The sequence below is a fragment of the Ambystoma mexicanum genome, chromosome 2p, assembly GCF_040938575.1.
Source record: "Ambystoma mexicanum isolate Mex_15411 chromosome 2p, UKY_AmexF1_1, whole genome shotgun sequence".
NCBI classification, from domain to species: Eukaryota; Metazoa; Chordata; class Amphibia; order Caudata; family Ambystomatidae; genus Ambystoma; species Ambystoma mexicanum.
In genome coordinates, this window is record NC_090923.1 from 664022887 (window position 1) to 664050193 (window position 27307).

The following is a 27307-nucleotide window of genomic DNA, read 5'->3' on the forward strand; positions in this document are numbered from 1 at the left end:
AGCACTTGTTTGGTGAAAAGATTGATGAAGCCTTGAAAGGGATGAAGGAGGACACAGAAACAGCTAAATCCTTAGGTTCCTTACAGAGTGGTTGCTCTTTTCACTCCTTTTGCCTGTTCCGGGGTGCTTCAGGTAATGCCCGGTTTGCTTCCACCAGGGACTGTGGTTACAGTCGAGCCAGTTATTGCTTGCAAGGGTATCGACGGTCAGCCCAGTCGGTGCAGAAGAGTCAAGACTTCCAGGCTCAGTGGAAAAGGGGTTTGCAGTCCTCAGCCTCTAAAGGGAGGCAAGCTAAACCGCAACAATGACTGCCTTCCGGACAATCTACTGTGGGACGGGGGTATTCACGTGGACAAGTGGAGAAAAATAACATTGGATTGTTGGGTGTTGGACACGGTTCGTCTAGGCCATTCATTGGAGTTCAAGTGTCCCCCGGTTCCCATTCCACCGGTGTATGTCTTACAGCCGCATCTTCAAATCCTATGGCAGGAGGTGGTTCTTCTGCTGGAGAAAGGGCTATAGAACCGGTGCCGGTGGCAGAGTGGAGCCAAGGGGTTTATTCCTGCTACTTTATGGTGAAGAAGCCAACGGCCAGTGGCAGCCCATTCTGGATCTTCGGTTGTTGAACAAGACTCTGCAACGCCTGAAGTTCAAGATGCTCACTCTTCAGGAGGTCATCCGGTCGGTGCAGCCGGACACATTTCTGGCGTCGTTGGATCTACAGGACGCATATTTTCTCATTCCTGTGCGTCAACGGCACTGCAAGTTTCTGCTGTTTGTAGTCGATGAGGAACACTACCAGTTTCGGGTCCTCCCGTATGGCTTGAAGTCGTCTCCCGGGATGTTCACAAAGTGTTTGGTACCAGTGGCAGTGTTTCTTCAACGGGCAGGTCATCATGTATACCCCTACCTGGACGACCGGTTGGTGAGCGGTTCGTCTCCGGGGAGGGCGCAAGACCGTCTCGGAGCTACCATGCAGCTTTTGCAACAACTGGGATTCGCCATCAACTTCGAAAAATCCTTTTTGATGCCGTCCAAGGAGTTAGTGTTTCTGTGGGCGTAGTTTCTCACCCGGCACAATCTGGTGAAGCCCTCCGGCGATCGTGTCAAGAGGTTGCTGCAGAGGGCAGGCGAGTGGAAGGTAAGCGCAAGGGTGTCGGTCCGAAGCTACATGTCGCTGCTGGGGGCCGTGACTTTGTGCATTCCGCTGCTGCCAAACTGTCGTCTCTTCATGAGGCTGATGCAAGAGTTCCTCGCGGACTGGTGGGCACCGAGTCGCGGGTCTTGGTCCGACAAGTTGGTGGTCAATGGCAGTCTGGTGGATGCTCTGCACTGGTGGACATGCACAGCCAATCTGGTAAGGGGCATGCCGTTGCTAGAGCCGGAGTTAAAATCTACGATTGTGGCAGACGCCTCTCAGACAGAATGGGGGGGCTCATCTCGGTGATTCACAGGTGCAGGGCCTGTGGTCTCGGGCGGAATCTCTGTTCCACATCAATGTGCTCGAGTTGAGAGCAGTACACTGGGCCCTCAAGTCGTTTTCTGCCGCGCATACGCGGTTCGGTGGTGAGGTTGTTGACGAACAATACCACCACAATGTTTTATCTGAGGAAACAGGGGGGCACACATTCCAGGGTCCTGTCGAAGGAGGCGCAGGACGTTTGGCATTGGGCACTGGCTCACGAAATCAGCATTCTGGCCTATCATCTGCCGGGAGTGTTGAATGTGCAGGCAGACGCACACAGCAGGGACGCCGGCCATTTGCAAGAGTGGAAGCTGAAGGAGCAGCAGGTTTCAATGATCTCCCGGAAATTGGGGCATCCCCTGTTGGATCTTTTTGCAACAGTGGAAAACAAGCAGTGCCTAAAGCTTGCCAGCATAAGGACTCATCCAGAGTCTCTGGGGGGGATGTGTTCTCGTTTCTGTGGACCGGCCAGTTCGTGTATTCATTTCCCCCGTTTCCGCTCAATCGGCAGACCCTCCAGTGTATTTGGAGATACCAATGTCGTGTGATTCTGGTGGCTCCATTCTGGCCCAGGCAGACGTGGTTCTCTGATCTCCTTCATTTGTCGCTGGAAGAGCCGATTTGGTTGGGGGCGGTTCCGGGGTCTCCTGTCTCAGGACGAGGGCAGAGTGTGGCATCACGATCCGGGATCTCTCAGCCTGACTGCTTGGCTCCGGACTACTCTGAGTTCAGCCATTTAGGTGTTTCCCAGGACTGTCGACGAATTTTGGAGGTAGGGGAGGGCACCGTCCACAAATATCTCATGCGGACGTAAATGGAAAAGGTTTTGCGTGTGTTGTAAGGCACAGCCTGGGGTTGACCCTTTGAGCATTTCCCTGGAGCAGGTTCTCCTGTACCTGTTGCGTTTGGCAGAAGAGAGCCTGGCATTGTCCTCCATTAAAGTACATTTGGCCGCGATATCCAGGCTTACTCGGAGGCGTCATGCGGCTCCTCTGTTTAGTGATCGGTTAGTGAAGCACTTTTTCGAAGGGGTTGTTTTGAACTTTTCCTCCTAAGAAGTTTGCGCCGGTATGGAGCCTTAATGTGGTACTTTCCGTTCTGATGAAACCGCCTTTTGAGCCGATGTCGTTTCTGACATGGAAGGTGGCTTTTCTTGTGGCAATTACTTCGGCCAGGCGGATATCAGAGTTGCAGGCATTGGTCGTCGCCCCTCCATACTTGAGATTCCTGAAGGACAAGGTTGTTCTGGCCACTAACCTGCACTTTATCCCCAAAGTGCCAACTGCATTTCGCAAACTTCTTCTGTTTTGCCCTTGTTTTTTGCTTCGGCATCCACGCCAGCAGAACGAGCTCTGAATTCTCTGGACGTTAAGAGGGCGTTAAAGTTTTATTTGAATCGAACTCAAGACTTCAGGAAGTCAAAGCAGTTGTTTGTGGCTTATGGTCCGTCCAACAAGGGACAGGCTATCTCCAAACAAGGCCTCTCATGTCGGGTGTCCTCTACTATTTCGTTGTGCCACTCTAAAGCTGGGAAGCCTTTAAGGAGGGATCCTAAGGCTCACTCAACGAGGTCCATGGCTTCGTCGGCGGCTTCCTGGGCGGTGCCGCATACCTTCACCCGGCATTGCTGTCTGGGGCAGCAGCATGGTGATGTACAGGTTGGACGTGCGGTCTGCAACGCCAGTTCCAATAAGGTAAGCCCTGCAGCGTTGGGGTGTTTATTTTGAACTTTATCACTTTATGGGTTTGTTGACTCATTTATGTGATTACATTTTGTTCATTGGTTTGCCTTTTACACTCCGCCATGCATGGCTAGTACTGCTATGTAATCTATTCACAGCATGTGAATCCATGAAAGATCCAATGCTGGAGAAGGGAGTAGTTTCTTACCTGTAACTCCATTTCTCCAGCATTGGTATCTTTCATGGATTCACATGCGCCCGCCAGCCGCCCTGTAGGCAAACCTGGTTCGTGTTCTCTCTACTTTGGAGGTTAAAATCTGAAGGGAAGCCGCAGGCGGGCTATTTATACCCTACGTCCTAGTGGTGGGAAGCCGCGGGCGGGCTATTTATACCCTACGTCCTAGTGGTGGGACTAAAGCGCCCAAAAAGGATGTTGATAGGACACTAAATTGTCAAAGTTTTTCATAACGCTAGGTTAAAGTGACTGAGGTTCCCCAGCCTGACGATGGGGGAATATTCACAGCATGTGAATCCGTGAAAGATACCAACGCTGGAGAAATGGAGTTATAGGTAAGAAACTACTCCCTTTCACTTTACTTACTCTGGGAAACAGTAGTTTATCCCAGAGAAGGTATTTAAACCTTGGGAAAGCCTGAAAAGGTTTCCCTGTGCCATCTCACTGAGGGTGCTTTGTGACACACATGAAAAGAGATTGCCTATGGAGTTGGTTAGACTCCATAACCAAAGAAAAAAACAAAGTAAAACACGTTTCAGAACACATGAGAGAGTGGGGAAAAAGGGTCACACACTCTCCAGGTAAACAAATCAAGTCCTCATAATCCAGCAAAGTTGCTGGGGGACTCTAACGAGAAGGGAATTAGCACATTTTTGAGAATTCTCCCCAACACAGACAAACCCCTAACACTCAATTTAAATTCACCCTAGTATCAGAAGAACAAGTGTTAGACCACATCTGCAAACTCAAACTATCCAACTGCAAAGGAGGCAGTTTCCCAGGCCACCTAGCAAAGCTGTGCGCCCCTACCCTCCCCACCATCATCACCAACTTATTTAATGCCTCATTTAGCACCAATCTAGTCCTACCAATTATCAAAGAAGCCTGGATCACCCCGCTCCTAAAAATAAAATAAAAAATAAAAAACTCATTGGACTCCACCATCCCCACTTATTATCGTCCCATAACTACAGTTCCCTTTTTACTAAAAATCATCGACAAAATAGCATATACACAAATACAATCCCACTTTGAAGAAAACAATCTTCTAGGAGCAAGACAATCAGGTTTTAGGCCCAATCACAGCCTATACCAAGCTATTCGCCACCTTGGATGCTATGGGTGTCATCTACACAAACTTTGCTGATGACACCCAGATCCTAATGCCCTTAACTGGGAATTACGAGCAAGACACTATAATGATTAATCAAATATATGCGGTTATTTAAAACTGGATGGCAATAAACAGCTTATGCCTAAATGACGAGAAGACAGATCCTCATAGTAGGCTCCTCTACCAAAATCACTGCTCTCCCCTCAGAGTATGCCTCAATCACCATCGACGGCACCCAAATTCCAGTCTCCAAACACGTCAAAATGTTAGGTGTCTACTTAGAAGCCAACCTAACAATGTCTTAAGATGTCATTGCCCTCTCCTCAACCACCTCATACATGTCCAAACTCATTGCGCTTAGGAGACAATTTCTGACACCACAAAACTGCACAACACTGGCCAGAGCCCTCATATTATCAAAGCTAGATTATTTTAATGTATTATTTATTTATTTATTTGGATTTATAAAGCGCCCAGCGGCCCGAGGGCATCGTGGCGCTGTTACAGAATATTCACTTATGACATGGTACAGATAATTAATTTGTACAGGTAAAAAAGAACAATGACAGCATTCCAGGGTTACATAGGAACAGTATTAAAGGCAGTACATTTGGCAACAGACTAGTTGAAGAGATTAGTTTTTAGCACCTTCCTAAAGGTTGTGAGGGATTGTTCATTTCTTAGGTTGTGTGGGAGCGCATTCCAAGCTTTTGGTGCTAGGACTTCAAAGCTTGTGCCGCCAGCTTTGGCTCTGTTGAAGGCTGGGACGGAAAGCAAGCGAGCGTATTGATCACGTATTGGTCTGTGCGCTGGGGCTTGGTGAATTCTTTCTGCTAGGTATGCAGGGGCTCTCAGGGCAAGGCATCTGTGGGTGATGGTGAGGGCCTTAAATGTAATGCGTTCCTTGATAGGGAGCCAGTGGGCGTCTTTCCTTGCCTGTGTGATGTGCTCTCTTCTCGGGATGCTGAGGGCGGCTCTGAGGGCGCTGTATTGTGCCATTTGAAGTCTGTTGACTTTATTTGCGGAAGTGCCTAGGATTAGAATGTTACAGTAGTTGAGTTTTGCCCCAATTGTAGCTCTCGCTATATTAAGGCAGTTTTTTTGGTGATAGGTGAGGTTTTACTGCATTTATGATTTTGGTAGTAAGTGCGGCTGAAGATGAGATGGCACGAACATGTCTGTCCATTGATAAGGTGGAATCTAAATATACACCAAGAGTTTTCACCGCAGTGGCGGCTCTGATGATAGTTAATGGTGAAGGAACTATATTTGTAGTCTAGTTTTTTTAGGGATTCTTTTGGGCATACTAGTAGGATTTCTGTCTTTTCCCCATTTAGACAGAGACCATTAGCTGCCGTCCAGGCCTGGATGTGTGCATAAGTCTTCTGGAGGGTGTCAAGATCTTGTTCATAGTTTCCTGTCAGTGGGAGAAGAATTTGAGTGTCATCGGCATAGTTGGTGAAGGCTATGCCGAAATCTTCTAAGTCACTGAATAGAGGAAGGGTGAATAGGTTCTAGAGAGTGGGGGAGGTACAAGACCCTTGTGGCACTCCGCATTCGATGGGTGATGGCGAGACTGAGGCCTGGTCAGAGAATACCCTCATGGCTCTACCCTCTAGGAACGAGGTGATCCATGCAGTGGCTTCTTGTGAGAAATGGGCAGTGTCAATGAGGTGTTTACACAGGATCTTGTGGTGAACCAGGTCAATGGCCGCCGATGGATCCAAGAGTAATAGGAGTGAGGTTTTGCCTTTGTCCATGGCTTCAAGTAGTTGGTTCTTGAGGTCTAATAAGGCCGATTCAGTACCGTGACGGGGCCGGAAGCCGGATTGCCTTTTACCTAGAATGTTATGAGTTTCCAGGTAGGATTGGATCTGTAGGTAGGCAGTCTTGTCAAGAATTTTCAACAAAAATGGTACAGTTGTGATTGGCCGGTAGTTGTTAGGGGAGGCAGGGTCAAGGGTAGGCTTCTTTAGAAGTGGTCGTACCCAGGCTTCCTTAAGGGCAAGCGGGACTGCGCTGTTGGCGAAGGAGGCGTTGATGAAGGTAGTGATGAAGGGGGCTAAGGCGGTGGCACAGTCTTTGACTATATTAGCTGGGCATGTGTCCCCTTTACATAGAGGGGGTTTGGTCTGTTTCATGATCTTTAGGACTTCTGGGATGGTGACTTGTCTGAATGCAAACGGTGTGGGTTTGTTTGCGCCCTGCGGGGTGTCTGGAGTTCGTGATATTGCCGGAGGATTTGTAGTGGGTGGTGGCACTTTGGGCAGTTTGTCAAATTGGGACTTGATTTTGGTCTGAAGTGTTTTGATTTTGTTTAGCATGGCGTGCTGGATGTTGTTACACCATGTTTCGTCTTTCTCGGTGGGTTGGATGTGGGGGGAATTGTCAGTTCGTTGTAGATGGAAAATCGTTCCTTCGATTGGGAGTTTGCTTTTTCAATTCTGGAGTTGTAGCTGGCGGCTTTGGTTTTGGTGATGGCCAGTTTATATTGTTTGGCAGCTGTGAGGTACGTGTCTCTAGTGGTGGTGGAGGGGGTTGTTTGCCAGGATTTGAATGCTGCTTTTTTGCTATTCGAGCAGCATCTCCAAGACCAACGTAGCCAAACTACAATTGTTACAAAACAAAGCATTAAGAGCAGCCATTGGTCTAAAAAAAATCTGATCACATCTCTGTCAGCAGAAGGGAAGCCCACTGGCTCCCGATCAAAGCAAGAATAATCTTCATTTTCAAAACACTTTGCATCACGCACAAATGTCTTGCATAAAAGGGCGCTCTATACATCAACTCTGTTACCATGAACAAAACCACCAGAACTTTAAGATCCAACAATAAGGCACACCTCTCCATCCCACGCTTCAAATACTGCAGGAAGCAGCTTCTCAGTAATTGCCCCTAATCTCTGGAACACCCTCAGCATGTCAGGTCAGAGCTGTCATTCCAGTGCTTTATGAAGCTACTTAAAATATGGTTATTCAATAAATTTGAGCCCAATGGTCCACTCGGACAGTAACTGTGAGGTAGTTCCTTTGAGTAATGATCACTCTACACTCCGATAATGCTTAGAACACCTGGAACCTCTGCTACACCATAAGATTGTATGGTTTGTTTTGTATACGTATCTTAAACTGTTACGATTATATCTTAAGCTGTCTGTAACAACGCCGTGATACTTAAGAGTTTGGGCGTATTATAAATGCAATAAATAAATAAGGTGGTGAGGATCTTCACGGACACCACCATGATGTTCTACATCAGGAAGTAGGGGAGCACTCGATCCCCCAGCACTCTCCAAAGAGGCGCAGGACTTGTGGCACTGGGCCGTCGAACAAAAGATGTTCCTCATCCCCCTTTCACCTGGCAGGAGTCCAGAACACCATTGCTGACTCCCTCAGCAGGGAGTTACGCTGCTGCCACAAGTGAGAACTCGGCAGCACCAGGTGCACTGCATCATCAAGTGGGGCAGGCCACAGATGGATCTTTTTGCGATTGTGGCGAACTCCAAATGCCCGAAATTGGCCAGCAGATACCACCAACCAGGGATCATGGGGACGGTTTCTCCTTCCTGTGGGAAGGCCTGTTTCTGTATGTGTTCCCTCTGTTGCATCTCCTGCTGCGAGTCAACAATCAACTGATCATCATCATCGCCTCAGCGGGGCCGAGGCAGATTTGGTACCCGGACCTTCTCAGCCAGTCGGCGTTGCCTCCGGTCCAGCTGCTGGTGGTCACGGGTCTACTCACCAGAGAAGGAGGCGCAATCCTGCATCATGTCCCAGGATCGCTGAACCTGAGGACTTGGCTGCTGCAGCCCTAGAGTTTGGAGGATACGAGTTGCTAGCGGTCTGCAGGGAGGTCCTTACCAAGGCCAGAGCGTTGTTGACTCTTAAGTGATACAGTAACAAGTAGAAGCATTTTGCTACATGGTGCCGGTCGCAGAAGATCACCCCTCGAGTGTCATGGCCCCTCAGACTCTTCCATACTTGTTGTCCTTGGTCAAGGTGGGACAGGCGCATGCCACTATCAAGGCGCATCTGGCGGCTATCTCCCGGTACACCAGGTATCCAAGAAGATCTTTTCTTTGGTCCCACTGTCTCGTCAAGGAGTTCCTCAAACGATCTTTCCCGCCGGTGGAGGCTCCTGCTCCGGTGTGGGAACTCAACGTGGTGCTGGCGAGGCTCATGGGTCCCCCCCCCCCTCCCTTCAAGCCTATGTATCAGGCCCCTCTCAAGTTCCTCTCGTGGAAAATGGCTTTCCTTGTGGTGATCACCTCTGCCAGGAGCAGGGGTGAGATCCCGGCCCTATCCGGCAAACAGCAATACCTGACTTTCCACAAATCGAGGGTGGTGCTGCGGACACGCCCCTCCTTCATGCCAAAGGTTCCATCGGAATTCCACCTCAACAAGCCTTTGGTGTTACCTGTGTTTTTTCCGAAGCCTTCGTCACCGGCTGATGGGGGGCCTTGCACTCGCTGGACGTTGCTGGTGCTGTGAAGTTCTACGTGGCACGCACCAAGTGGTTTTAGAAGACTTCTCAACTGTTCGTGAACATTGGTCCTTTGAAACATGGGAAGGCCTTGTCCAAAGCTCCCTCCCAAGGTGGCTTTCCGGCTGCATCACGCAAGTCATTGGTTGGTGAACCGACCGCTGCCCGCCGTCCGAGAGCCCACTCCACCAGAGCGATCGCTGTGACGACAGCGTTCCTGTCTTGTGTGCCCCTGCTGGACATCTGCAGGGCTGCTACATGAAGGTCCACGCACACCTTCACTAGATTCTACCGTATCGACAGGGATTCCTGGGTGGAGTACTGAGTCGGCCAAGCAGTGCTATGCAACCTGTTCGCTTGAGCTGAGCCTGTTCCAGAGGTAAGAGTAATTGCTTCTGTTGAGCCTTGCCACCTCCCGTGGTTGTGTAATGTTGTACTGCTATGTTTTTTTTTTTTTTTTTTTTTTTTTTTTATGAGCATGTGACTCCATGCCAGACCCGAGGCTGGAGTAGGAACAAGGTTCTTACCTGTAACTATTGTTCTCCAGCATGGGTCTGGCATGGATTCCCATGCGAACCCTGCCTCCTACACCTCTGTGGCTCTGCTTGATCCTACTGCCCCTTTTCATGCTTACCAAATCTGAAGATGACTGCCAGAGGAGGGGCTTGGGGAGAGGATTGTCATTTGCTGGGGGCACTATGACTGCGAGTACAGCGATTGGTTTAGAGAAGAAATACAGTTTGTAACTGAAAGTGAAACTTTTTTCTTTTACCAAGGTTTCCTGGCCTGACTGGGAATATTCATGAGCATGGGAATCCATGCCAGACGCATGCTGGAGAACAATAGTTACAGGTAAGTAACTTATTTCTTCAGTCCCTCTCCTCCCTCCTTTCCCCCCCCCCCCCCATCAATCCCCACTGCTTACACTCTTTTCTTTCTGATTCCCTTTTCTCCACATGGCCCTAGCTGAACTGGCACACATTCAGGGATTGGTGAACCTATCCTGTGCTCTTGTTGACTTTTGTTCTACAAAGAAAGATCTGGCACACTTTACCTGCCCCTACTGTCAGAAATGGCCTTAATAACAAACCAACTCTTAAAGAGGCTTCAAGGGTTTTTATGGAAATCTTGGCAAAGGGCCCCCCTAAGGGCCATACTTTTCCTCCCTAGCCCAGGCATCCCTAACTCTCAAGTTGGTCACTAGAGATCGGTAACCACTATTATCGAATCGGTCACTAACTACCTAGTCATGGCAGCCTAGATTCTATCCTCCTTTGTGCTTTTCTAGGTGATTCCTATCCAGGGCACCCATAAAAAAGAACAATCATTTTAACATTTGGAATAGGCGCCTTCCCATGTTCCACTTTTGCTTCCCTCTCACACCATTGTGTTCCCAGCCCTGATCATCTGTCTCCTTTCCCTTCCTCCTACTCTCCTCCTTGCTCTTCCTCCCATCATCTCTCTTCTGTCCTTCTGATTTTTTTTCTCACTCTTTCCTCTACTTCTTACTTCTATCCTTTGCTCTTTTTCTACTAATCTCTCCTCCCACTACTCTCTCCTGCCACTTCCCTCTCCTTCCCTTCTCTCCACTACCCCCCCACTACTCTATACTCTTCCCCCACATGCTCCCACAATCATCCTCCTTTTACTTTCCCAGTCACCTTTCCCGACCACTCTCACACCCCTACAATCTCCCCTAGTCTCAATCACTCCCTTTGCAAACACTCTCACACCCAAGTACCACATTCTTTCACCAACTAATACCACACCGTGCATATTTCTACAATCCTGCTCTGCTGCACTGTACTTTCTCCGCCTGGTCTCTTGGTCACCCCTTCTCCTCCCTTGGCCTCACTGGAACAACCCGGAATTACCTATCTTTTCTGGCCTCCTTTATACCGTCATTTTCCCCCTTTATTGGTCCTCGGTGCCAGCAGGCTCCCCAGGCTAGTGGCTACCCTTTTTCTCCAGTTGGGCTGGGTTACATGCATCAGAGTACATACAATGGTCCTTCAACCCTGCTCCCTTTTCATGCGGTTCACTGGCTCTCTGATGGTGGCCCTCTGCAAAAAGTAAATTCTAGAGTTTGTGTTTTTGTCTGTGTCACAAGGCGCGTCAGAACTGCTGGTGTGGTTGGCGTGGTATTTTGCTGACTTCCTGCTCATCGCTGCTTTTCTTCCATAAATTCTGAAGTTGGGTCTCCACCACAAGAACCTTTGGTAGATTAGTTGCATAGTTCTAAAGAGAAATGCTGGCCACCACTGTGCACAACAGGGATGGGCCAAGAGATGGTACTTTCCACATTTAGCCAGGCACAGGTAGAAGGGACAGTGACTGGACCGTCTAACTCCCACACATCGCATCTGTGGCAGGACTGGCTCTCTGGTCAGCCTCACGGTGCGGGTTGAGAGGGGACCCCATCCCCACGGTCTGGTTCCTGACCCTCTCACACTACCTATCACCTCTCTAATCTATTTTGCTTGCTAGAATCTTCTTTACCTGATTCAAGGTCTCTACAGTCATACATATTCTAACGAATCACACTGCCAACTCATGGATCCCGTAAACGATGCCCCTACTCACTTCTGCAGTGCTGTAAAAAAAAAAAAAAAAAGTTCTGAAACATGTGCATTCGACCACCACAACTTTGCCTAGCTGTTGGGTAACAAACTGAGTGACCCATTACACTATGGGTTCCAGAGCATGCACTGCATGGAAACAACTCATACCATTTCTCCAACTTCTTCCCTACTTTTTAACACAGTCCCATCTAATTTATTCTCATTTTAAATCTCTTGGTTGCTTTAGATGCCCTTGACCGTCCTTCTCTCCTCTGTACTCTCTCCCATCTTTGCTTCCAGGACACTGGCAAGAGGTGATTTGTGTGAGGGCAGTTTAACCGCTCACTCTTTCTCTGCCGAATTCCTCCCACTGCCACCCTCTTCCTTTATGGTAGCACATTAAGGATGTGTCTGGAGGCCTCGTGTATTCACACTTTGTACCTCCCCTCTTGGAAAACTCATCCCTTGGATTCTCTTTTCTTTTTGCTGATAACCAAATCGTCAAATCAACCTTTCATCCTATATTACCAACAGTCTTTCTGATTTCAGTCACTGGAGGTAATTGCGTTGCCTAATGCTTACATCCTCAAAAGTGTAGGTGATCGTTCTTCTCAACCCATCACCTAGAGTTGCCACATGTGGGTCCTCTTTGACTGCATCTTCAACTCCACACTTCATTACCTCTTCTTCCAAACCTGGCAGGATCAACTATCTCAACATCTGGAAGATCCGTCCCGATCTCATTTTCCACTCCACCAAAACCTTGATCTTTACCAGGATCCTCTGCAACCTGGACTACTGCCCACTCTATTCCTTTGCCCTTTGACAAAGGAGTGAACTTTACCACCCACCTTACTCACTCCGCCTTGCTCATTGCCACCTGCTCACCACTACCATGTCCCTAGCCTCACCATGCACAGCTGCTGAATTTACAGATTTCTCTTGGTTTTCCAGTCTAATAATGGTCTCTCGACCCTCAACTCCTTTACCTAGCTGACTCTCACCACTCTCTGGCTTGTACTTTTAGATCTGAAGCCCCCCCTTCCGCAACCCCAATTACTGGAATACCCGATATCAGGAACTGTTCTCTGAAACCTAAAATGCCATAAGTCCTCCCCGGTAATAATGGACCACAATGTCAACTAAAAATTATATATTCCATAAAATATTGTTAGCCTCACCATGGCTTATGGCTATTAGGTTGTCAAAACCCCCATGTCAGTGTTCAGCCCACACATTTTTCATCCCCAGCCAATTTATGTACCTTCCGTTATACTTTGCTATCACTTTGTAACACATTCAGTAATGGGATTGCCACTGCTGCCACTTTGTTCAGTATTTCTCTCAAAGTGCTTCTTAATTAGTATAAATTGTCTCTTACTCTGTAGAGATTTTGCTTACAAGTGTAGACGCAGATCTGCTTCCTCTGTGTTAGTTATAGATATTTATGTGCTCACTCTCCTTGGATTGTGATTCCCTTATCTCATTAGCAGTATCTCCATTCCTTTTCAGATGGATCACAGGCCGGTGAAGCCCCAGGAGATTCCAAATGGACCTGTAACGTGCAGCAGTAGCTCTTCCAAGGTTCAGCCAGGACAGCAGAGACCCAAAAACCCAGATCAACCTCACCCAGGGCTGTCTCCCCATGCCTCGGACCCTCACTTAACCCGGATCCCCACCACAAACTCTCAGACACCATTCTCCCCTCCCGCCCAGGTGCCTCTGCCACCACGCTCCCCACAGCGTGAGCCGCAGCGGGTGTCACATGAGCAATTTCGCACAGCACTTCAAAAAGTGGTAGATCCCGGGGATCCCCGAAGTTATCTGGACAACTTCATTAAAATTGGAGAGGGCTCCACCGGGATTGTCTGTATTGCAACAATCAAGACTAGTGGGAAGCTTGTTGCAGTGAAAAAAATGGATCTACGGAAACAACAGAGGCGTGAATTGCTCTTCAATGAGGTAAGTGTCACATCCATGCCTGGATTTATTTTAGCAGTTTCTTCTGTCCCATCCCTGACCTGTGTCATGGCAAGGGGAGCCTCCTTGCTTTCACAAGAGACCGGAGCTTTCCAAGTCCAAGATAAGATCAGTGTTCCCTGTGATGTTGGGTTTTAGTGGTCCTCCATGTTTCCGGAGCTTAGCAGGGATGGGTGGGGGACTGGGTGCGGGGAGGTAAATCAGTGTTCCCTCTGTTCTTGGTGAATAGCCACTCCCCCTATGCTCCCAATTCATAGCAGCATCCACTCTGCCCCCAGCGAATAGTAGCATCCATCCTGCTCTAAGAGAGCAGTGTATTCCCTGCTGCGTGAGGGAGGCTCTAAAGCCTTCACCTTTTCCCATCTGGCCCAGGCAGAATGAGAAGAGGCAAGAGGCGTCATCCAGTGCCCCAGATACTATTTTGAGGTGGGAGTATTTTACACATGATTTTTCAAATTGGAGAGTAAATGCAATTTCAAGAGTAAAAATGAGTTTTCTCCTCTGCAAGAGAGTAAAACGTATCCAACATACACCCAATGCATATGTAAAACCAGACCCTTCGCCCAAAAGAGTTGTAGATCAAAGTTGTATGGCTTGGCTTTAACCATTTTATCACACTTGTGGAAAATATTCTGCCATAAAATAACTTAAAAGTAACTGGTACTTACACAGCTTCATTTTCGAAATTCTAGAGCCTAGAAACTCTGTTAAGAACTACTATAGATTGAGACTGACGTATTGCCTGCAGGGGGAGTGCGAGTAAGCAATTGTTGGCATATGATTTACTTACAGGAACTTGCCCACATAGGGCCTCATTACACGGTAGGCGGTAAGGGCTTACCGGTACTGGTAAGGGCACTGGCACCGGTAAACCCTTACCGCCTTACTACGAGGTCCCTTTGCGGGACCCGACCTTAACGGCTGGTGTAGACCAGCCGTTAAAGTTGGGACCCGCAAAGGGACCTTGGTGCTAATTACGGTACTGCAATTTGCGGTACCGTAATTAGCTCCTTCCCCATTCCCATTATGCCCTATGGGGCAAAAATGGGAATGGGGAAGGGCCATGGAGGAAGGGGGGAATTACCGCCCGCCAACCTTGGAATGGGGTGGTAATTCCCATGTCCTCCATGGTGGTACCGGTATGGTACCGGCGGCAACCATGGTGCTAGCAGCACCATGGTTTACCGCCTTCCGTGTAATGAGGCCCATAATCTTAGCAAAAGTCAAAAACTGCTAATTCCTTTCCCGCTGTCTGCTGCAGGAAATGAATGTGGATCGCCAGACACTAGTTAGCAATATCACTTCAAATAACCAAAAAGTGCATGGAAGCTGAATTGCATTATGGTAGGCATATTTATAGTTTTACTGGTTTATTGTTTGTGTACAAAGCCAAAAAACATAATTCTGGCAATTACAGTTACGAAGAAATGCAGACAAGGGCATAAGTTGAAGACTGGTCCCAAAGACCTGCTTCCAGTGCTCTAGATAGGATTTTGATGTGGGAGTATTTTACCCCCTATTTTTAGAATTGGAGAGTAAATCCAATTTCAAGAGTAAAAATTAGTTTTCTTCTTCGCAAGAGACTAATAAGTATTTTCATCCTCCCAATGCGTGCGTACATTTCGAATTGTGTATAACGTGTCAGTAACAAAAGACTACATCCTATTGCTGTTATTTCGTGAGTTGCAGTCTCACTTGCTGTAAATACTCTCTCCCGTTAACCCCATTTCCTTCTCAATTTCCTCTCCTGCGTTATTCCCTCTTCTTTGCTTTCTTGTTAGTACTCTAGCTCTCTACGATCTAAATTTTCCCATTATCGTCTGTCTCCAGTTCATGATCTTTTTCCTTTGTCACATGTCATTCGCCTGCCTCTCTCCTCACTTTTTCAATTTCCATCTCTCCAATCAGCTGTTGGTTTTTCCCGATTGTCCTGTGTCTCAATTTCTGATTTGCTTCTAACACTTACACCTGTTGAGAGAACACAGGGGTGGGTTGGTGTGTGTGTCCGTGTGTGTCCGTGTGTGTCCCTTACCTCAATTTCCTTACTCTCACTATATTTCTTCCTCCTATAGCTCCTTGGTCTCTCTCCCTCTGTTTTTGCAGTACCTATTGACTGTTACGTTCACTATCATCACTGCCCCATTCTTCCACCTTTAGTGCCATGTATATCTCTTTACGTCCTGAGATACCCTTCTTCTGGCTGTAGCCATAGCAATACTAAATCCTACCGTTTCCATGTAAGAAAACGGTTCCACTTGAAAACGGAAAGTCCTTTTAAATGTGAGGAAACCTATTTTTGTGAATTTAGCTACATAAAAAAGATTAGATTATTTCCCAGTCCTATAGCAGAGGAAACATCCCAACGCCAGCAGTTTGCTGGTGTTCCATCGTGAACACAGCAACCCAACACTATTAACATGTTTTAAAAACGATTGTTGCATTGATTCTTCTTTGATTAATGGAAAGGAGTGGTGGGGGTAGGGGGTTTGGATGTAATGCCACAGATCACTGGACAGCGCTATTCCTGTTTTTAATTGTGGACATTAAACGCTTCATGAACATTCACAAGTAACGTGGTCTATTTCTGGTCTGACCATTCTGCTCATGTTACTGCCACCGTCTTTTCACAGTTTGCAGCTGAGACTCTAAAATGGACTTTAAGTGGGAGACTAGGCAATAGGGTCATCTGTGCTGTGCCTTTGTTAGCAGAGTATTAAGTCTCTGCCACAGTGCAGCAGTTGAATTCACTTTGGGCTCGCCACTCTACGCCAAATGCAAAGTAGCCTTGCAAACATGGGTCCTTTCAGCTGGGCTTGTTTATGCACTTTAAGATGATCATGATTCCACACACTTCATGCAGTGTACACTGGAGTCTGCCCTAGATAATGACATCTTCACACTGGGCCACGACTTACATAAAATAGTAGTCACAGCCATGGAACTTGAAATATCAGCTTGCCATTGCCTCAGTTCTTGAAAAGGGGGCCTAGTCCACCGGAATTGCTCCCTTGTCTGTAACCTCCAGTAAATACCTACATTTTGAAGAGTCCTGGCATACAGAGTGCTTTTTGCTTTGCAGCCCAACAGTGAATGTGGCACTTCAGAAATCTCGTAAAGGACTGCTGCAGTGCCATCTACTGGATAAAATATGGAATTCATTCGCACAACTGTTATGAATAGCTGCATAAATGGTACGCAGTAAAAAATTAAATTGATCATAAAATTTTAAGTGCATAAAAAGGCATCATACGCCCCTTATCTGGAAGGCTGGCGTCATCCCCCTTAATCCAGGGCATTCATTTAAGTGGGGAAGATTAGCAGCATCTTACCTGTGCGAGGGAAGGTATGGGAGTACATAGCCCCATATTTTCTGTGGGGTTGCGGAGGAATGGATAATGGAGGGGGAAAAGGAATTGTAACATAATCTCTGCTCTAGTGATGGAATAGCAGCCGTGCCCCCTCTGTTTGACTCAACCGGTTGTAGCGTGCCCCTCTGCTCCAGTGAGCGAATACCTGCTGTGTCCCTTTTGTCTGGGAATGCGTATCCACTGGTATCAAGCTCATCTGGCTGCACGAATAGAAATGGCAAGAGATGTGGGCTAATTCTTGCTACAGAGTCTGGTGTACAGTTTGCTATAATGAAATCACATTAAAGGTGTATTTGCTTGTACTGATGTACCATATTGCTGGATGTACTTTCAAAATGTGGCTGAGAGTCACAGAATGAGAATACAATTTCATATGCGACGCCAGCCCTCTCACGCAGTAAAAAACAGTGTTTACCTCTTAGTCAGTCAGTCCTTCTTGTCAGTCCATGTGCCCTCCTTTTTTTTCAAAACTTAATTTGAGCATTTTCCTGACATGAGATTCTCAACTATCACATTCATACGTAAAATTCAAAAAATAAAAAAACGTTTTTTAGATAAACTTTTTGGTCCAACTTAAACTGCCCTTGTGCCCCCCCCCCCTTTTGAGACAAGACGAGTCATGGGTGTTTTTCTCAGGGATGTTTACACTCCTTTCCGTGGGGAACAGTGTCCCCGGTTCCGTCTCCAGTCATTTATAGGCATCAAACTAGCTTTGTGTGCTCTGTTCATATTCTGTTCTTCATTGCAGGTTGTGATCATGAGAGATTACCAGCAGGAGAATGTGGTGGAGATGTACAACAGTTACCTTGTTGGAGATGAACTCTGGGTAGTGATGGAGTTCCTTGAAGGAGGAGCCCTGACTGACATTGTTACGCATACCAGGTAATGGTCGCCGTATCCACCATGTTCTCATAAAACCCAATCTGACTTTACTCTAATAATACAAATTAGGTAAAATCCTGGGGATCTCCATTTCCTCTACACTTCTCTGACCAAGCACAACTGTTAATATATCAGTGGTCTTCCATTTCTTGTTACACCCAGGTGTTAGCCCACTCTGATAACATAAAGCAGTTAGCATCCGAGAGGCCCCTATTCACTTCTTGCACTCATGGTTTCTCTACTTTAAGAAAGCAGTTGATGTATGAGTAATCATCAATTTTCTGACTAGACCTGCTCCCTGCTCCCACTAGGTAATGTTCAAGATAACACTTTTATTAGGCGCCACCTTTTTTGTCACCTTATGGGCTTGTAGGTACGTAATGTGCCAGGGTATTTGCAAGGCCTTGCCTCATTGTGATGAATCCTGAGCCTCATCACGTTGCTTGACATTCTATTGTATGGTGTGTAGGGACATCTGCTAGCTTTCAGTTTGGGCTGCAGACTGTCTCAAACTGCAGATTGCTCCACTTGATATTCAGGGCTAATTTGGGATTTTTCAATGGAATATACTGGAATTACTAACTGGGAGCTTCCTGAGAATTTTCAACTCACTTGGAGCTTACCGGATGCCAATCTTACTGGGAACTGCCTGAGAATGTCAAACTGGCAGTGTATTGTGAATGGCCTGACCTACCATGACAGCATATATCAAGACATGACAATTGACTCGACAAGATGTTGACATGTCATGACCTGCATATTATGATGTGTTGTGCATACTGAGACGCCGGTACTGAAATGCTGGTGGTGAAGCAAGCTGGGAGGGGTGGGGGACGGGGATTTATGCTGCTCTTACCACTGGCCCAATGAAGAGATTTGCAGGAGCGTTGCAATCAGCCAATAACCACATATGCACTGTTTTAGGTCAATTGTCAACTTTAGACACAGACAGCCTGTCTGCACTTGTTGGATGCTGAGAGGAGAGGTCCCAGGCCCTGCTTCATTTGGCCTGGGAAAACCCCCTCAGCAGCAGGCAGATGTGCAGCACACCTCGAGGCAGGAGCCTCGCAACATTTCAAGGTGGCGGACCCCACCATCGCCCTTCCAACAACCAGCTTCATTGGGTGTGGTGCTGACCTACATCCGACCTGATTGGACACTTCCAAGATGTGTCCTGCCCCCCTCCAAGTCGACCGGTCAAAGCTGGCCCATGTCCGTGCCAGACAAGCCGCCTGCTGCAGACTTGACCCTCTTCACGGGATGCCCCTCTGCTTCCTCCTCCTCGGAAGCCACCCTTCACTTGCTGGCCATGTCGGTTGCCTTCATTGCATCTTTAGGTAAGCCCTGTTGCTGGTTACTCTGTCGACCACCCATCACTTTATCCTGTGCTCCTTTCAAGGCTCTGAACTTTCACCGCCCCTCCCCCTCGCCCACCACACTTCCTTGTCCCACCCATCTGTTAGTGTTATAAGTGCCTTGCACTCTTCACTTCCGCTCTCGTGGTCCAACTGCAGACTTGGGCAGACTGACATCCCCTCAATCTGACTCTGCACAGCCTTCGTACTGTGCCGTCACCCCTATCTCGTCAGCCTGGTGGCCTCTGCAATCCTACCTACATACTATTCATTGGCTTCTGGCTCTTACTTGGCTTGTGCTGACAGTCCCTCGTACCATGGGGGGAGGCTGCGCCGGTATGTAATGCCTACCTATTAGGACTATTATGCCTTTTGGATGGATTGTGTCCTTCCACGTATTCCTCGTCTTATATTTCTATATCCAGCTTTAGCTGCTTCGGAAATGTTTTCCAGCAGGCGGGCGCTGCATGTCAATGCCCGTCGACTCTATGTTCACGACGGCCTCGGTGTCGATGCCATTGATGGTGTATAGCGCGCACAGCGACCGTTGGCTTCAGTTTAGTTTTTCCGCAAGAGCTAACGCTTCGGATTATCGGCACACTTCGGTTGCTTGACTAAGAAACCTTTCATTTAGTGAAAATGGCATAGTCGTCTGCATTATCAACTCTTGAGATCGGGGTTCAAAACATTTCACGACTGTGGGGCGAAATGTGGACCCCCATTAGTTGTTGTGCTGCCTGTGATCTCTCATTCAACTTTGGAGTGTAGGTCCCGCCTATCGATGACAGCGAAGGCCCTGAAAGAGTGTAAAGGGAAGCTACCTACAGGTAGGTCCCATAAATCTCCTTAGACATCCCCGTCAAAAAGGCGATTCCCCCGACGAGTCGAGAGATGACACTCATCAGACGTAACCTAAAAGGTCCTGATCACACAGTGGCTCACACCACTCGTCATCTTCCTCACGGCGGTTGAAGAAAAGGTGTCACAGATCGCCATCTTTGTCGTCGAGCTCCTCCTCGGAACGGGTCTCGTGCCCGACCAAATCGGCCTTGCCAGCCGAGTTGAAGTTCAGACTAAAGATGCTCCAAGCATTTGAGAAAGCGGCCTCAACCCCATCAAAGAAAGATGAGAGCCATGCCAGTGTCGACAAGCAATACAAAAAGAAGGTAAGGGACAAAACCTGTGCGCCCTCGAGCCTGGGTGTCCATGAGAAAACTCCTTGAACCCTTGGAGGGTCCCTCGAGTAGAGAAAAGACTTCTTCGAAGTCAAAATCATCGGCGCTGAAAGACTCCACGTCGATACCTAAAATAAACCTTGACACCACAGCCGTCTAAGCCCTTGACGTTGACGACGTCAAACTTTGATGCCATTGTCGACGCAAGTTCCAAAATCCTCGAAGGATGTCGAGAAAACATTCACTCCACTGCCAAGTAAGGATTTTTCAAATCCCTTTCCTCAATTTATGAGAATGATGAACCATCGTCCGATGAAACGCGTTCATATGGATTGCAGGATGGGGCACCAAATGTTCCAGAGGACTCAAGAATAAAAGATCTACATGACTTCTGCAACTGGTTTGGACACTTCCCCAGAAACAATTGGGCAGACCAGATCCCTTGGACCATGCCGATGGATCTTACAGACAACTGATGTCTAGCGTGATAGAATATCTGGTATGGAGTAGGCCTGCACCACTTTTTGAGCAGGACCACTTAACTGATATTTTAGACAAGGGACCCCCGGAGGACCCTATTCTAATATTCCATATAGCTCTGCAAAGGAGAGTTATTGGCAACTAGGAGATGCTGGAGTTAATTCTAGCTTGAACAAAAAACTAACAAGCAAGTACCATGAGACAAGTAGTGACCTGTACTATCTTAAACATCCAGCTCATGAAAGCTTAGTAGTTCAGACTGCCACTTCTACATCCAGACAACAGGCATACCCAGCTACCCCCCTCCGGACAGCGATGACAAACGTTATGACACTTGGGCTAGAAAAGTTTTCACTGCAGGGAGTTTGGCCCTTAAATCAGCAAATGCAGCGTGTGCATTGGCCAAGTTCGCTTTCACCTTTATGGGATTTTATAGCGATGGCGGCTGAACATATCCCTTAAGGGGAAGAACGAGACAGTTTTTTAAACATTGTCAAGGATGGGAAAGATGCAATGTTCAACTCCCTCCAGACTGGTCTCGACTCTGCGGAAAGTATCAGCAGAGCAGTGGTGGTTAGCACTGGAGCACACAGATTTGCATGGTTGAGGAGGTCTGGATTTGCTCCAGATGTGCAGTCTAGACTTCTTAACATGCCCTTTTGCACTCATATATTTGGCAGCAAGGCTGATAAGAGCCTAGAGAAGCGGCAGACCTCCAAAGCTGTAGCCAAATCCCTTGGCGCAGCAATCGGACAGCCACCTGCTCGCCCCACTGGTACAGCTTGGAGGGGCAGGTCTTTTCGCTATTACTCCTCAGTTGGGAGAGGGAGAGGACTGTCGGATCAAAGAGGTCAGAAAAGATTCCCCTGTGGTGGATGGGTAAGCGGTGTTAAGAACGCCCAAGCAGGAGCTCCTTTACCATCAGCCTCAGCATCGGCCGCCTCAAAACCTCTCTGAGGCCTTAGTTCACAAGACCCCGGTGGGGGGGAAGGGTGGGTGGACTCTCACAGCATCTGAAAGAATGGCAGGGCATTATTTCAGGTGCATGGGCATTGGAAACAGTGGCCCGGGATTACTGCCATCCCTTTATAAAAAGGCCTTGGGATCATCCACCGGGGAACTACTTCCAGATCTGCTCCTTATGCAGGAAATCTTGACCTTGCCAGAGAAAGGTGCTATTGAACCGGCACCTGTAGCTGTGAGGAACAAGGGTTGGTACTCCCCTTACTTCCTAATCCCCAAGAAGGACGGAGGATTGAAACCCATCTTGGACTTGAGACTTGAACAGGTTCCTCAGCGTGGACAAGTTAAAGATGGTTACCCTTTCTCAGCTACTACAGGCTCGCCAGCTTCAGGACTGGATGGTATCATTGGACCTCCTTCAGGATGCTTACTTTCATGTGCCAATCCATCACAAGCACAGAAAGTACCTGAGGTTCGCCATTGGCGGTTTTCATGATCAGTTTCGAGTTCTGCCTTTTGGGCTGACCTCCGCCCGAGGGTTTTCACCAAGTAGATGGCTGTGGTGGCAGCGAGTCTCGGAGAGGGGGGGATTTACGTCTACCCCTACCTGGACGATTGGCTGATCATGGCACATTCTCCTGAACAGGTCCTGGAGCATCTCAGCTCCACCTGTCACTTCCTTCACAAACTGGACGTCTCTCTCAAATTCAAGAAGTCCCACATGAAACCATCTCAAAGGCTCTAATTCATCGGGCTGTCCTGGAAGCATCCTTTGGGAGGCGGTAAGCATCGACACTCGAGGTGAGGGCGCAAGACATTCTGCAGATGGTCAACACATTCCAAAATGCCCAGAGTCTTCCGGACTTTGAATTTCATGGCATCTGCATTTTCCTGGTGCCAGAGGCTCGCCTGACAATGAGATCCCTCCAATGGGCTCTCAGGATTCAATGGTCACAATTCTCAAACGAAATGTCAGACCTCCTTCAGGTTCCAATCGGAGTAGCACAAGATCTTTTGTGGTGGACCTAACAAGAAAGCATTCTGAAAGGAGAACCTTTTTGGCAACCATGGCCAGAGATAATTGTAGTGACGGACACCTCGCTCAACTGTGGGGAGCCCACACCAACAATCTGACAATCCGTGGTTGTTGGTCTCCATCGGCATCCAAACTACACATCAATCTTTTGGAACTGAGGGCAATCAGACTAGCGCTGTGAAGGCCTTTCTGCCTTCTGTACGGGGAGCAAATGTCCTGATAATGATGGCCAACAGTGGCCCTGTACTACCTCAACAAGAGAGGAGGCGTAGGGTCACTACCACAGTGCAGAGAAGCAATGCAGCTATGGTTCTGGGCAATTCAAGAAGGAACCTCTCTATCAGCAGTTCACGTAGCTGGAGAGTAGAACACGGCAGTGGATGCTCCGAGCAGGGAACTAGCTCAGGAAGTCCTTCAAGAGATCTTCATCCTTTGGGGAACCCATCAAGTGAATCTTTTTGCGACCAGTGTCAACCGGAAGTGCGAACTGTACTGCTCCAGGGAATTTCACCAAAGAGGAGCTCTAGGGGACGCGTTCAAAGGAGAAAGGAAATTTTCAATCCTGTACGCATTTCCTCCAGTCGCCGTCATTCGTCACGTGATTAGGAGGTTGAGAAAGTTCAGGAAACCCATGATACTAATTGCTCCGGATTGGGCCAGGATGGCGTGATACCCAGAACTCTATGGACGTATCCTTCTGCACTTCAATATGTCTGCTACAAAGAGAGGACATTCGATCACGAGAGGAGGGTCGGGTTCTCCATCCAGAGGTCAAGACACTCCACCGTCACGCATGGGTTCTGAGAGATTGAGATAGAAGTATTGGGACCTCCCGGTCGACGTAATGAAGATTTTGCTTTTGGCCAGAAACAATGTCTTTGTATCGCCGTTGGAACAAGTTCTGCAGCTGGTGCAGGGACAGGAATGTGGCCCCTCGTACATGCAGTACACCTATGGTGTTATCGTTTTTGTTACACCTGGCTAATTTGTGGCTCCAGGTTGGTACAATTAAAGGGTATCGGGCAGCACTATCTATTTTTAAGCACTCCTCTGAAGAGGTATCCTTCAACATTCCACTGGTCTTACAATTCTTCAAAGGATTGACAAATGTCTTTCCTCCGGTCTCTTTTCAAGCCCCGGTTTGGGATCTCAACCTAGTTCTAAAATTCCTAACGTGTGCTCCATTCGAGCCTAGCCACTCCTGTCCATTAAGATTGTTGACTTTAAAGGGCATTCTTTTTGTGACAATTAAATCACCATGCGGCGAGGCTGTGCCAGTATGCATTGCCTACCTATTAGGAATGTTATGCCTATATGCATGCGTGAAACAGTCCCCCGTACCATGAGGCAACGCTGCGCCAGTATGCATAAATGCAATTTTTTAACCTATTCGTGCACTTTGTAAATTATACTATGTACTACACACTTTCTGTAACTAGTGCCTAGATGCCTCAGGGCTTTGTGCACTGAAATAAATGCAGATAAAAAGTAAAAAAATAAAAAATGCACTAGGGCTAAGGCCAGACCTATTTTGCTATTGTGCTAGAGCTACAATTTACCTTTCCAAGTACAATGACCTAAATGAGCTGTCTGGCATTAAAAAGGATTCATGATGATCCCCCCCCAACAATGTAAATTATGACATTGAAGTAGTACTGTCAGGCTCGACTCAGACCTGACTGTTTGCTTGCTTGCTTGCTTGCTGGCTGGCTGGCTGATGCGGGCATAACCTCGACAGTTAAGATAATCGGAGCCAGCCTGCAGGCAATTACCAGACACTGCCCCATGTGCTTCAGTGTCTTTACTGTTCTGAACTGTTTGGAGGTATAGTGACTCCTTTTGGGAGCAATGTAGGATGTTTTGTCCAACAAGTCCTTCTCATTTCTGTTCATACCTCTGCATGTGAAAATAAACCTTTCTTAAAATGTCTTTCCAAACATCTGGATTTGGTAGGTTTTTAAAAGGCAGTTTGCCCCTTTTGGCCTCTATGGGTGGGGGCAGGTCACCATCTACATCCCTTCACCCCCGCTGCTCTGCCTCCTCTTTTCCTTAATGATTTGTTTAAGCATTTTCCAATTGTTCACTCACTTTTGGGGTGCAATAATTGAGAAAGGTATTCAAATGATGTTTTCACTGGATACCGTTGGCACCTGTTTCAGGAGAACAGGCTATGTTCAGTGGACTTAGAATACATACATTTCCATATCCAGATCTAGCAAGGCTACATACAATCTCAGGTTGTTAGGAAGAATTCTCAAAAATGTGCTAATTCCCTCCACCTTAGAGACCCCCAGCAACTTTGCTGGATTTTGAGGACTTGATTTTTTTTTTACCTGGAGAAAGTGAGACCCTTTTTACCACTCTCTCATGTATTTTAATGTGATTGTTTTTTTTATTATTATTTTTTTTTTTCATACCTCTGTGTTTCTTTTGGTTATGGAGTCTGACAAACACCATAGGCATAATCTTTTACATTGTGTTACACAGCACCTTCAGTGCAGTGGCACTGGGAAGTCTTCCAGATTTCCCCAAGGTTTAAATACCTTCTCTTGGATAAACTGATCCCCAGAGCAGGAAAGTGAAATTGACTTTACTTAGCATTGGAACTTGCTAGACCCAGCACACCCTATTTTACAATAGAGTGCTGGGGGGTTACCTAGTATCCCCTGTGTCTAGCTGCTCATGTAACATATTTATGTTACCCTTTCCTCACTGAATGGCTGGTGACAGTGGTTTCGTTTTGAAATCATTGGACTCCAGATTGACTTTTATTTCATATTAACTTGTTGGTAAAATCTGCACATTTTCATTTGATTGCCTTGAGATCTGTGAAATCATTTTTTTTTCTCCTGACCATTTTTCGTCTTTTAGTGCAAACACTGGTTTTAGCGCGTATTGATTTTGGAAAATTCGATTATAGTCTTTATTGTAATTACCCATGGCTTTGTTGAAGGATGTTTTTAATGCGACTGCCCGTCTGGTTTCTGGGGCAAGGAGATTTGACCAAATTACCCTCCTTTTGGAGTCTCTTCAGTGGTTGCCACTGAATGTCGGGATCATTTTCAAACTTGTTAGTCATTGTTTATAAAGTCATGTAATGTGAAATCCCTATTTATCTGGCGGATAAACTGAACATTTCTGGAGGTTCCGGAGGTCTCCGCATCTGGGAGTCTCTTCTCTTAGAAGCGCCAAAATGTAGGCATGTATCCTGTATGAAAAGTTGTTACATTGGAACTCATTACCACCTAATGTATGCAAAATTTCCCATTATCTGATATAGAAAAGCTCTGAAAACCTGGCTGGGGAAATCTGCTGCTTTGGATTACTCTGTTCATGTGCATTGCTTTAACTGTGCATATGTTTTATTCTTTGCATTTTATTCTTTTTTTAAATGTTATTGTATTTAATATATGTTAATACTTTGTGCAGTGCTTCTGATGCATTTGTGCCTTGTTCACGTTCTATAACTAAAATTGGTAGCCCCTTGTACTTTTTGCTAGCTTTACTGGAATTGGACTTTTGTTTTTCTCCAAGCCATGCTTGGCTCGGTTTTATGTGCTCTGCCTTAAAAGTCCTTGTGACTCCTAAAGCAGGGGTAACATAGTCTTCCAAAGAGTGCCCACTAAAGCATAGTGGCTCAGCCGTTGATGGCTTGTTTGCCTGTGTAAAATGTTTCCATGTTGTGGAATCCATTTGACCTCTTTTGACTGCTCTATACAACAATGTGGAGGAGCAGACTTTTACGTCATTGATATACCCCACCCCCTCACCTCCGTTATATTGGAAGAAAAACAAGACCATGCCTGCATGACACAAGCTGTAATGCCAATACCGCAGCAAATGTTTGAGAGGCATTTTCCACTAAGACAACCATACGTACCATCGAATTGATGCAAGAGACATAGGTTTGCAAGAACCATTGATCAAAGAACAGCTGTAAGCAGGGTCAGGTAAAAGACCAATTGATGTCATAAGAAGAGAACATGAGGACGCACTGATGGTGAGGCACAATGACCTACTAAGACGATATACGAATAATGAAGAAATTAAGATGCATTAATGTTAAAAGATATTTGTACCAGAGTGGTCTCCTGGCGCTCTGGCGGTTCTGAAAGAAAGGAGGGGTGGGGAGAGTTAGTGGAGTGGAGATGAGCTGGAGAAGTGCAAGAGAGCAGTGATGTGCTGTTGGTGGCCTCAGCCCGGAATTCCGTTGGCTGGGGTTGGGATGTTGTACTGTCAGAGGGCGTCATGTGCTGTTGTGCGGGTCTTTGCATGCTTTGTTTTGTTGTTGCAGTGTGGTGAAGTTTGTGCGGATTGCTGTGTTGTAAGTGTGTGGTTGTGTTTGGTTAGAATTTGAGAGGTGTATGCAGAGGGTGAAGTTGTTAATGGGTTGGTTAGTTGGCATTCAAGGCTTGAAGTGAGGTGCAAATTCCGTATTTCTAATCAGGTGGGGTGTTGGGCGTCTCCGTGTCCATGTCCAGCTTGGGGGATGTACGACACTCGCGGTCCCTTTCCAGTATGGTATCCAT

At 47.2% G+C, this 27307-nt stretch overlaps 1 protein-coding gene across 2 annotated transcripts in view; it reads left to right on the plus strand.

The window, feature by feature from the left end:
* The window catches only part of PAK4 (p21 (RAC1) activated kinase 4), a 401050-nt gene that overhangs the window by 300857 nt on the left and 72886 nt on the right, over nt 1-27307 (plus strand). For both annotated transcript variants that reach the window (XM_069644235.1, XM_069644236.1), the window contains 2 exons: nt 13052-13501; nt 17636-17769. In XM_069644235.1, the coding sequence (XP_069500336.1) occupies nt 13052-13501; nt 17636-17769 (584 nt within the window). The remainder of the gene's footprint in view (nt 1-13051; nt 13502-17635; nt 17770-27307) is intronic.